Source organism: Biomphalaria glabrata, chromosome 10 (assembly GCF_947242115.1).
Source record: "Biomphalaria glabrata chromosome 10, xgBioGlab47.1, whole genome shotgun sequence".
Lineage (NCBI taxonomy): Eukaryota > Metazoa > Mollusca > Gastropoda > Planorbidae > Biomphalaria > Biomphalaria glabrata.
This window is the reverse complement of record NC_074720.1, coordinates 37,540,067-37,553,189: the sequence shown is the minus strand read 5'-3', so window position 1 is coordinate 37,553,189 and position 13,123 is coordinate 37,540,067. Positions and strand designations below refer to the sequence as shown.

General features: G+C 34.4%; 1 protein-coding gene across 2 annotated transcripts; it reads right to left on the bottom strand.

The window, feature by feature from the left end:
• Positions 1-3,251: 3,251 nt before the first annotated feature.
• On the bottom strand, positions 3,252-11,120 carry LOC106060916 (uncharacterized). Of its 2 annotated transcripts, none has more exons than XM_056045002.1 (3): positions 10,906-11,120; positions 8,040-8,551; positions 3,252-6,264 (listed from the first exon to the last, which is right to left on the bottom strand). In XM_056045002.1, exons 2-3 carry the CDS (start codon positions 8,506-8,508, stop codon positions 5,891-5,893), a joined length of 843 nt encoding a protein of 280 aa, XP_055900977.1. In that variant the 5' UTR covers positions 8,509-8,551; positions 10,906-11,120; the 3' UTR covers positions 3,252-5,890. The 2 variants fall into 2 exon arrangements, with proteins under 2 accessions (XP_055900977.1, XP_055900978.1); XM_056045003.1 differs by lacking the exon at positions 10,906-11,120 and adding an exon at positions 9,431-9,575.
• Between the last annotated feature and the right edge of the window lie 2,003 nt (positions 11,121-13,123).

Genomic DNA, 13,123 nt, shown 5'->3' with positions numbered 1-13,123 from the left:
GTTCTTTCAGAAAAAAAAATTAATTCAAAGTACGTATAAATAACCCCGAGTAGCCTACCATTAGTCTTGATTGACGTGTGGCAGTTGCGTAGAACATTGGCTATTCATACCAAAGTTAGAGAGTTCTCTTCTCTGAAGCGGATTTTTTTTTTCTTACATGAAGTTTTATATACTTCTTTTTAATTAACAGAAAAAAACAATAAAAATTGCAATACACTGTGGTTACCTATTTTTTTGTTTAAATATTTGAATTATTATCCGTCCCTTAAAAGTTAGCCGCCCTGTTGGCGTAACAAAATGTCTTCACTCTTCCCAATTAGAAGCTATCCTTAGCAGAAATCAAGTCGAAGGCATGTCCATTGTTTGACGTCGACCATCTAGCTTTTCTTTGTAATTTTATTACTTTTGCACCTTTATTAGAGATGATTTTGATAGTGAGTCGTGTCAAACAATATGAACGAACCAGCTTTGAATATGTCATGAATGTGAATGTCAAGTACATGTATATGGTATATGGTAGCAGAAATGTTTTTAGTAGGCCTAATAAGAGATTCACTATTCCAAGTGTTATACTTTATTCATTTAGTAATAGTGCTTATCAGATTCAAAATCTTCTAATAACTTATTTATATAGCAAAATACTTTCCATACATTATTTAACTTTACACATTGCTTTTGAGGACAGATATGATATATATTGGATGCCTATAATATGACATACAATTTATGGGCCGCATTGTAGGCCTATAGAAATGCCCGGGCCGATTTTGAAGCCCAGTCCGCCCCTGGTTCCCTTCATTACGTATTAAACGCCTTATTCGACATCGTTCATCAGCCTTCAGTATTTTCTGCATTGTTGGCCTTTCCCTTGTGTTAATTGATTTGGTCTTTTGAGTGTTACCTCTCTTTAGACTTATCTGTACAAGACAAAGCGCGCATGCGCCTAACAACCACCAATCAGATTTTTCCTGAGGTCTCATTCTGGACGACATTGACTTCAGCCACCCAAACTTTGACAATATTGTCAATTCAAACTCGCCTCAAGCCAAAATTCTTTACTTTCATCTTTTAGTAAATGAACTCAGGGTTGGATTTATAAGGGAAAGACAGGCGGGGCCTCCACATGCTTAAATCCGGCCCTGATTGCAATACAGCCTTCAACTATTTAGAACGACATTTTGAAGCTAAATGATTTTATCTTTTTACTTTCGAAATTTGTTTTGCAATGAAACAGCTTTTACATTTTTTTTTTATTTTAAAATGCACGCTGTTGAAGACCAAAAGTAGATTTTGCATTTGATAAATAAAAAGATTATCTATATGTATATATAATAATGCCGCAAAGTATTGCTCATATGTAGAGCAACCTTCTTCGCTTATAGCATGGGGTCCAATCTCTTTTGTGGACCACTGGGGGTAGGGGTGTATCTGGGAGGTTTCCATGCAGCCTTTATGCGCTCAGCAGACACAACTCCGCTCGATTCAGGATTCAAACCCGAGGGCCCTTGTTAGGTAGCCAAGCCGTAGCTAAGAGGTTCAGGCCTCTCAGCCACACATCCCACGTACTCAATCTTGCAAGTAAAGTTAACAAAATCTGCGTGATGTTCTGTTCATAGTTTGTTTTGTTTGTTTGTTGTTTTACATGTTTCGGATGTTCCTTCAGAGTTGAAGATAGTTTACTTCCTAGTCCAAACCTCCCGCAGGACGACGGGGGATGGGAGCGAGCAGGGTTTGAACCCTCGACCGTCGATAAATCCGAACGACAGTCCAGCGCGCAAACCGCACGACCAGGCAGCCATCCTTTTGATATTTAAGGTAGTGAAAGCTGGGCAACATACATGAGTCAAGATCGTAGATTAAATAACTGTCACTTACGCTGCCTGCGACGCATAATGTGCATCTCCTGGAGGGATCGTGTCTCCAATCAGGACGTTCTGAAACTGGCCAACGTGCACAGCATTTATGCGCTCCTTCAACAGAGAAGACTACGCTGGCTAGGACATGTCACATTTATGCCAGATGGAAGAATCCCTGAAGACATGATATATGCTGAGTTATAGGAGGGAGTCAGTCCACCAAAGACTAACATACAGAGATGTCTGCAAGCGAGACATGAAACCACAAGCACTAACGAAAGTATGTCGGAGGAGACAAAACCGGACAGCATGGAGACAGACTGTGCGTGCTGGTACAAAGCTGCCTTAGTCAAAAGAAAGAAAGCTGTCCTATCAGCTAGCCCTAAAACAGATGCATATACATGCACGAACTGTGACAAACTCTGCCGCTCCAGAATTGGCTTGATAAGTCACACCAGATTCCACCCCTTCTCAAGACGAAACCAAACCAGTGACTCATCGGAGCGCATCCATTATCTTCATATACAGAAGGAGCCATATAAGTGTAGGACTATCATTTACAATTTGGTTTGATTAAAAAAAACTTATTCCAACTCTAAAGGTTTCTAAATAAAATTTATCAAATAAATTTGTTTTAAGAGATTATTTCTCATTTCTGCTGTCAGAGAAAGAGGATGAAATTATATCACCTAACCCAGGTCCGGCACTAACAATTGCGGGGCCCTATGCGAAACGGATTGCGCGAGGCCCAATCTTGGGTAGGAATAACCATAATGTCAAAATAAAGATTTTGTATTAAAAATATATTCGTCTTTGCAATACCGTTTTTAATAAAATGAAAACTGACAATGATGTTTTTTTTTTAATCGCGCATAAGATTGGTAGGCCTACTCCAAAATGATAATTTTGTCTATTTTCAGGAGATTATTAAGAGTTTTCATGAGATTTTAATAATTTCAGATTTCCAGGACTTTTTCGTTTATTTTGCAATTTCAGGACATTTTCAGAAGGTCCTGGAAAATCAGGAGGCTGCGAAAACCCTGCTATTATGTATAAGTTATAGTGTTTTAATTTAATAATTTACACCTAGAATTAGCGTAGGGCCTATGAAAGTGCGGGGCCCACTGCGGTGGCATAGGTTGCAGTGGCATAAGGCCGGTCCTGACCTAACCCTATGCTTGCAAATTATTGTGGCTAGATGTAATAACAAATTAATCCTGTTGTTATACATTCTTACCCTAATTGTTAAACATTCTTACCCAAATTGTTATTTATTTTTTAAATAGTTGTAGATCTATATTTAAAATAACATTTACAAAATTACAAAAAAGAACTTTATACAATATTTTTTTAGCTTTACACACTTTACACAATGTAATTAAAACAAAATTCAGCTTCCCATTTTGAAAACCCAATTTATTATGGTAAATGGTATGTATTTAAAAAAATAACTTTACCATTTCAATGTAACATATAAAACAAATCCTAACTAATTAGGCCAAACAATAAAATTAACACACAACAATTTTTCCAATAAAACAATTTCATTTGACAGTCAGCTCAAGAAAGCTCACAACATTGCTCTGATGATACTTTAAACATATTGCATGCACTGGATATACTGTTCTTGACAAACATGTGATCCTGAGTTTTAAGGGTTTTCAATTCTAGTGGAGAAATTTTTTATTATTATTTTAAATTGCTATTGTATGGCGCATCTTTTATGCCATAGCGCTTTGATTCAGTCTCTTTGTGTTAGGAGAGGCAGTTCTGGGAGAAGGTTTCCATACTGCCTTTAGGAGCTCAGCAGGCACAACTCAACTTGAGCCAAGATTTGAACTTTAGCCCCTTTGAAAGGTAGCCAAGCACTTTGTGCCACTCAGACACACATCGCTGAGATAACCCAGCTGTTATCCCTAACAAATTTCAAATACTGGACAGATGGGCTGATAATTGCCAAGTAACCATTCACCTGGAAATATTTTTACAAAGTCCAAACAGTAAGAATGTTTATTTTGTCATATAAAACATACTTGTCATCAGACACAACAGTAATTTTTGTAATTCACTCAACCAAATACGGTATAAAATAAGCTCTCCTTAAAGAACTCAAGGTCGTGAGGGGAAAATTTGGCATGCAAAAAGCTTCAAATTACAATGACAAAAAAAAAAAAAAAAAAAAAAAACAAAGCAAGAAATAAATCATGCTTCTACTCAACAAACTTGTCATGAAGGCAAAGAAATAAATAGCAATACAATTCTTCAGACAAAATGAGAGCAAATGCAAACAAAAAAAAAATTCTTAAACTGTATTCAGCCAAAGGTTGTAAAGAACAGATAATATCCTTACTTTAAAAAAAAAGTGTTATTTGACTAGAGAATATACGCAGTTGTAAAAACTATACATATGATAATTTACATGTAAAACTTTGAACAAGTATATTGCTACTAAATCAAAAAACATTCAGAATATATTTTAATGCTAAGATTGCCTAGAGTTGGCATAATATTGCTAATTAATCAAATACATTTATAATATATATATTTTAATGCTAAGATTGCCTTGAATTGGCTTAACATTTCAGCAATTATAAGTTTGAATCGTTTAAAAAATACAATTGCAATGGAAGTCAAATGTAATGAATGCTGACATAATAACAATCTACATTTTTAAACTTTAAACAAAATATTTTGATAAAATTCAACTATTTAATAATTTATTTTATTAAAACATTAAAAAAACAACAACAATCCCAACAACAGCCAAAAAGTAGTTTAGAAAAGTCAGACATTATATAGTCATAGTGATAATTACAATATTTTACAGGCATAAATAATCGATGTCAAGACTAACATGGAATCTATTTTTTCGATGTTCACATACATTTTTTTAGTAGAAAAATGTGCAAATAATGCACAAACTTAAGCTTGGAAGATATTCATGGATTAAAGATTCACCAAAAAGGGAAAAAAAAAACAAGCCAAATATAATGGCTTTTACGCTTAAGCAATATTATATACTTTTTTTCTTCTCTCAATGCCATAACATTCAAACTCAGTTCTCTTACTACATATCGAATCTAAATTTAAAAGTTCACATTGTCAAACATCAATAAATAAAATTTTATTATACCAATTGGACTAGTCAAATCTGATAATGCATTTTTTTTTAAATGTAGCCTAAACAAGAAAAACTAAAAAAAAAAAATTTCTTGTTCATGATTTGGATATGTGTTTCATAACCGTCAATTGTGCCAGGCCACTTTTAACATAATTTATAAAAATAGATGTAATAGCGTTAGTCTAATAGCAGAGAACAAACACATTGTTAAGGACACAGAAGTGGGCACTTCACTTTTATTGTTCAGAAAGTGGACAACATAAGTTGTTTTTTTTGCGAGATTTTCTTATAGACCTTTTCATTCACTAATATGGTGTGAAATTTGAGTGATTTGGCTATATTCCACTTTCAATACTTGCTAATATCCTCTTTTGATCTTCAGCTTATCAGACGACTTCATGAGATACAAATGCAAAAAAAATATTTAGAAATTTGTTTAGTAGAAGTCCTAGAATTAGTGTCACATTTCAAACTAAATTTCATCTGTTTGAAAACAGTGTTTAATATCAAGAAAGATAACAAAATATCAAACTGTTTTGATGAGTATTTGAGAATCTTTCACGTGCACAGTTCATGCCAAATATCTAAAATCTTAGGCTATTGCTTTGTAGAGATAGGTTTTTTTTTTGTTGCCTTATTCACTTCTAGGCCCACAACCAAAAATCAATCAATAATGTGAGCATTCCAGCAAAATGATCTGAAAAATCCAAACATATATTTCTGGGTGAATATAATATATTTACAAACACAGTGCACTCCCTCTATCCACCCCCTTTTTTTTCTCCTCTTTATAATTCTTGTATCAATCTACAATAACCATTTGAAAAACTATTCTGTCAGAAAGAAAAACTCTCTAACATTTTTTCCATAAATAATCCAAATTACACTCTAACTTCAGCATTAACACTTCATTTTAAGTGTCACTGGCTTTTGAATTGGAAGATGGTGTATTTTCAGACACAGTGTGGAGCTTCGATGTTAGAGGGGGTATATAAGCCCCACCGCTGTCCTCAGATTCAAAGACGTCATCTGCATCATAGGTCAGCAGCCTTCGCTGGGGCTGGTAGACTTTTGGGAGAAAGCACAGCCTTCCAGGCATGATGTGCAGCCCTAAGGAGGGGTCAAATGTGGGTTTGTGCTGTTCTGTGTTGGGATGTGATATGGATAAAAGAGGTGGGCGGGCATCATATTCCTCTCGTGAGAACATGCTGTAATCTGTGTTGCCTGTCCTAGGTGTCGATATGTTCCGGATAGCTCGAATCACTACATAACCAGAGTCTGCATCATCTTAATTTTAAAAAAATATAAAAAATATATATTACATGAAAATAAAATTATGTACATATAATTTAATAAAAATAAAAGACAATGCCATGTGTATGTATGTCCATCGTAGATATATCAACACCATTTGACTAATGTTAATAAAACTTGGCAACAACAATCACTTTGGAGGCTGTAGTGTATATATATATATATATATATAAAGTTGCCCTCCCACAATTGGAAAGCCCCAAAATAAAAAGAAATAAAAAAAATCTTAATTCTGTCTAAGAAAAAGACTCTACTAGATCTAGGCTATCAAAGCCATCTTGCCCAAGACAAGAACAATTGCTCATTCATAAATATTGCATGTATCTTAGGTCAGGCAGAAGTGATACAAATATAATTTGGATGTAAGGTCACAAAAGTACAATTATTGAAGTCCTATTACTGAACATATTTACCATTAACTAGCATCACTTTGTTTAATAATAGAACAAATGGCAGTCACCACAGTTCCAGGTAAACCCATTTTGCGATAAATCTAGACGAATCTATCGTGGGCTACAGCGATTTTTATTATTTCAAGCATACATCTAGATCTATATGGGTAAAATCATAGCTAATAATTATATAATAATATAATTATATATATTTCTAACGAAAATCTTAAACAATAGTTTTTTTAAATTAATTTTTGAAGAAGGAAGTGGGCATCAAAGAAAAAACATAGCAGGCTGCATCTACTAAACCTTCCTTGCCCTGTCCAATGCAAATGGAATTTTCAGTTAAGAGCTTGAAACGTTCTAGTTTTTCATCTAGTGCAAGGGATTTAATTTCAGAAATTTGTCTTGCAGTTTAGATATATACTTTTATGATTGAGAAGTTTGGCTAGAGTCATTTTTAACCTAACCGTCAACATGAATGTTATTCAAGGCGTTCCATTGAAAGACAAAAAAAAAATGTTACTTCAAAATATAGAAGCTCCTAAGCCACCAATTTTAAATATCTTCTGGGGGATAAATATAAATCTATGTATAAATAGGGGAGATAGAAGAAAATAGGCAGCTTTAACATTTAATAACTAATTTTCTTGTCAAAGTAATGGATTTGATTTTTTTAAAATATTGAATACAGAGGAACTAAGAGCATATTATATTCTTGCTTGAATTGAGATAATCTTATTTGAGTCTATATTTTATTGCTTTATTTAAGCATGTAACTCATCTAGATCTATGGATTGTAAATCAGCATCACATTCAAGTGGAAACATATGTAGGAGAGGCCAAAACTGGTTGGCTACCTAGCAAGAGGGTTTGAGTTCGAATCCTGACACAAGAAAAGTTGTGTTTGCTGAGTACCTAAAGGAAGCACAGAAACCTTCTCCCAGATCCCCCCCCCCCCCCATTGGTCCACAAAAGAGATTTGAGCATTGAGCATGCATGAAAGATTCACTATATAAAAGCAATTTTAAAACCTTCATACACTGAGACAGTAATATTAAGGTCCTTCCCAAAGCTCTTTGCAATGTCAGTGTTAATTAAAAAAAAAAAAGGTAAAACAATATATTTACATTAGTTCAGTGTTTCCCAAATTTTTTCCTTAACGGAACATTTCGCACTTTCTGAGTATTTAGTGGAACAATTTGCTTATTGTTTTCGAGAGATTAATTTACGTGATGACATCCTAGTTCATTATTCCAGTAGTTTGTGGAACACTTATTTAGGTCATGCGGAACACTGGGGTATCGCGGAACACAGTTTGGGAAACACTGCATTATTTGATAGCTATCCTTTTACCTGTCTCTCCATCGTCAGGCTGTTTGATTACAGAAGCTCTTTGCAGCTTCCTACAAGCTACCAGCACGACTACAGTAGCAACAATAATTAAAATACTGAGTAGTCCAATCAAAGCAAAGGCTAAAGACTTCCAATACTCTCTGTCCTCCTTCTCAATAGTAGTTGGCTCTTCTTCGTCTTCATTCTCATTATAATTGTCCCCAACGTCCACATACTCTGCATTTTTTTGGTAGGACTTCATTATATAAGTGTCAGTGTTGCTGAAGTTAAAAGGGCCGCATTCCAAGTCTGCCGTTTCTGAGCATGGTATTTTAATGATCTGGTTGTTAGGGCAAGTAGAACAGATGCGGCACTGCTTTGTTCTGTTATCATAGAATGAATTCTTTCCACAGCGAGGGCTCTTGAAACCCAATGATATCTGGGTCACGAGAGTGCCCACTAACAGAAGATAGGATGATCTCATAGCCATGGTGCATTAAAAGTCAAAACTTCACATCTGTGAAAATATTTTACTGAAAAGAAGAAGAAAAATTATATAATATTACCTCATGACAATAAAATACATGAATCAGCCCTTTTTCAAAAAGTAAAACAATGAAAGAATGACAAAGTATTGTCAAGTATTAAAAATACAGTAACACTAAATGTAAATAATAAAACAGATTTTCAACCAACTAGTTCTTACTAAAAACATATTTTTAGATCACTTTTTTTAAACTATGTGTAGATAAAAAGGACTTCTAAGCAAGATGAATCCAAATGTGCGGTACTTTATTAACTGTGGAGGCATGGTGGCTGAGTGGTAAAGTGCTCCGCTTCTGAAGCTTCCAAGGGTCCTGGGATATTGAATTTCAGGATTTTTAGGGCACCTGACTCCACACATCTCTAATGGATACCTGATATTAGTTGGGGAAAAGTAAAGGCAGTAGGTGGTAGTGATGGCCACATGACACCCAAGTTAACCGTGGTGGCACAGAAACAGATGACCTTTACATTATTTGTTCTATAGATCACAAGGTCTGAAATGGGAAATTTACTACCTTAAAATTATTAAAGGTACTAAAAACGGAATAATGTGCAATGGTATCACTGAAACACTGGCTGTACAATTACTGAACTGTACTGAATACAACTTATTATATTACGACTGAACCAATAAGGTCAAAAAGTTCCCCTTTCAGACCTTATGAAAACTCAAATATGATTGGAGTACAACACCTTAAAAGACCTTTAGTAAAATCATTAAATTTAGAGACCCTTAAGATACAGCCAATCTCATACATGGGACCAAAGCTCTCTTAAGAGACTGTATTGAAACTATAACCCAAAAATCTGACTACATTCCAACAGAGCTCAAGGAAACAGTGAGCTCTATTCTACAAACTAATTACCCTAAGAATCAGTGGATCAGTTTACACTGATGGTTCATCTCATAAAGCCACAACAAATGGAGGAGCTGGAATACTCATCGAATGGCCTGATGGAGAAAAACTTGAAAAATCCATTAAATGCAATTGGAGAGCTCCCCGACAGCCGCAGAAAAGGAAGCACTAGTGCAAGCAGCTACCACGACAGATAATCAGCCAAGTACCCTGCACAGTCATATTGTATTCCTAACCGATGCAAAAACAGTCCTCCAAAACTTGGAAAAAACTGATACCTCCTATGTGAAACGACTCAGGACAGCATTTATAAAGCTCAACAACAGCAGTGAACAAAACTGTTATTCAAATGATATATTGCACATATTCAACTAGAAGGAAATGAGAAGGATGCATGTGTTCATTAATGTACCGAGAGTGTTTGTTATGTTGCGAAGCAGGGAAAGGTGTTCGCTAATGTCAGCGCTAGACCTCATTGATCTGATCCTCTTCGACAACATATTTTATTGTAACTATGCGTAATGAAACAAAACAACTTATACTTATATATATATATATTATAATATATGATAAATATAAATATATATATGATAAATATAATATTATATTTTTATATATAGATCTAGATGTTTGCAGTTTTTTTCTAGGACTAACCATTACGCAGCTATACAAATTCAAAATTAAAAACTGCAGCATATAACTCTGGATCTAGAATCTTTCTAGAATTATAATCTAGATCTAAGTATCCTAAGTCACCACTAGGTCTGACTGTTCATCAATGGATCAACTTGATTGATAGATCTACTTAAATTATTAATCTAGATATATTCTGATATATCTATTAATTTAAATTAGAATTCTAGATCAGGATCAACCAGAAGAGATATCTTATTACTAATTATCTAAAAGAAAAGTCTAATAGAAACTACAGATTATACTTATAACTTAGAATAGATCTAAGGTTTAGTCTAAATTCTAAGGACTCATAAGTTCACTCTACTCTAAGCCCTAAGCCAAGGTATACTTTTGTTAATCATAGACTCTATATATCACTCTATCTAGATCTATTTCGCAGTAGTCAGTAGGCCTAGAATCCTAGATTTAGAGTCACTAACTGTGACTAAGACGTCTAAGTATCAATCTACTTTAAACTTTTTCTAGTCTAACTTCTAACTTAGAATCTAGATCTAAGTTAGATCTATTAATGATCTAAGTGTAAGTCTACTCTATCAGTGATCACTGTCAGTTAGTATCATCATAATAACATAAATCATAGTCTACTCTTACTAGTTACTCTACAGTGACTACAGTCTACTCTTAGCCTTACTACTTAGTCTTAGGCGACTTAGCTCTAACTCTAACTACATCTAGATTGTAGATCTAGATCTAGTCTCTATTTATGAATCATTATCATTGAAATTGAATGTCTTATTGTCTATCGTCTCTATTTCTCTATCCTAGATTTCTGAAGTTATTTTGATTACCTCTTCTCTTGTTTTATGAAATCATTTTTAAAGGTAATCATTAATGCAAAAGGGCAATCCCAAGAAATGTTATTAGCTTTTTTAGCAAAACTTTTTTTTTTGTTTACAAAATAATAGAGGTCTATACAATTTCAATCCATGAAACCATGGAATGATGGATCAGTACTTTCTGACAGTAGCCAAGTTATTCCTTCTTTGTGTACATCCCAATCATAATTCTTTGGCTACTCTAAATAACGAAACAATAGTTAAAATTGAAAGTATTGTACTGGATTTTATTCGTGGTGAAACTAAATGTCAAAAGTTTTAAAACCTTCTACTCTCTGTACAACCATTGTACAACCACAATACATAATATGACGTTGAATGATGTTGAGCCGATTTTGGATCTTTGAATCCTTTGGTGTATTATAGTTTTTTTTAAACCCAACAAAGAAAATATTTTTGAGGAAGTTGATAAACAATATACCGTAGTTTATATTATTTATAGTTAAAGACAAAACAAATTAAGGTCTATAGCTTATAGGACATTAACCAATTAAATAGGCTACTGAATAATAGACCTATAGCCTAATTCATCAATATATTGATCAGGGGTGGATTGGGTATCAAAACCGGCCCGGGCATTTCTAAACCATCCGGCCAATAAATTGTATATTATATGATGGACATCCAGTTCTAGGTCTACCTGTCCTCAAAATCATCATGTTAAATTTGATAATGTATCGATAGATGTACACATGCTTACAGTGAACACTATGTCCTTATAAGGAATAAAGGCTTTATGTTGCTTTTTAATCGCAAAGTGTATAGGCCCTAAAAGGATGAAGCTCTACCGATGTAGGCTATTACATTAGTGCGGAAAATGTGTTCAATTAAATTAGTAGGTCTTAGTAAAGTCTGTAAAAGATTTCACCTGAAAAAGGAATACCAGTACTATGAAAAATGTAACAATTTAATAGTGGCATCCCTGCGGCCCTTGTCTTATAAAAATACAGACGTAATTTCAAAAAAGAAGATATGCACATACTGTGGTCCTACCGGCCCACCGGGCATTTGCCCGAATGCCCATATAGCAAGTCCGCCCCTGATATTGATATAACATTTTCAGAAAACTCACCTGTGTTTAGACATATCTATATGAGGTGACCATTTGGGTAGTGAAAGCTTGACACATTGGACGTAAAAAGAACAGGCTTAATTTTTTTTTCGAGCAATATATTTTTTATATTGCTTTTAACAGCTTTGAAGCTAGTAAAACAAGCCAGTATGTACACACATACACACACAATTTACGCGCAATGTAGACCTATACAATAATTTAAATAATTGCAGGCTACTTGAAATGTTTTTCAAGATAGATCATCTTGCAGTGTGATCCATCTGAAAGCGTTAACCTGTCAAATAGCTTCTTTCTCTAAAATAATACTAGGCAAAATTTTCGTAAAAGTTTACAATTGTCGCTACTGCATAACTTTTTCTGACCAGCTCGCGCCATCCAGAATAGTAATGCGTGTGCACATCTTTGAGGAGGAACATTTTAAAGTTTTCATGCTTTTTTTCATGCATTTCTGAACCATTTTTTTTCTCAGTGGCGTAGCCATAGAAATTTGCAATCATTTGGGGACCCAGAGGCTTGACCTCTTTGGGGACCCCTGCATTTTGCGTAATATTTAATATTTAATGTAAAAAAACACTCATTTGGGGACACCCCTACATGTTGGGGCCTGGGGGATTTTCAAATTCCCCCTTCCTCCCCCCACCCTAGCTACGTCTCTGCAATTAGTCAATGAAAGAACATAGTTCATTCCTCAATAAACAGAACTTCTGCATGGAATATTGTCGCTATGTTGTTTACAAAATGCAGCCACAATTCAGCCCATGGGTTTTCATAGAAGCGTTTGAATATGGCGGGACACTTCTTTTGATAAAAGAAATATGATTTCAAAGCAGGATATAATTTAAATTGTCTTCCACCGAAGGCTTCAGATCTAACCACTTCGTCCTAGCCCAAACTTCTGCTAAATTCTAAATCAATGAATTTGCTTTTGAAAACAATTGTATTTTATTACAACGCGGGGCTTTCCCGCCTATGTAAGGCACGCCTGGTCACATTAAATCTATTTTTATATGTTCACTTCACTTTAGAAAAGTATAATATGCCATAGCATCTTTTTCTATTTTTTTTTTCGATATTTTTGTTTGTTACATTAGTATG

Coding starts and splice junctions, on each gene's coding strand:
- LOC106060916 (XM_056045002.1), bottom strand. CDS start 8,508: ATGGCTATGAGATCATCCTATCTTCTGTTAGTGGGCACTCTCGTGACC. Junction 6,265..8,039: donor GCCTGACGATGGAGAGACAG/GTAAAAGGATAG, acceptor TTTAAAATTAAG/ATGATGCAGACTCTGGTTAT.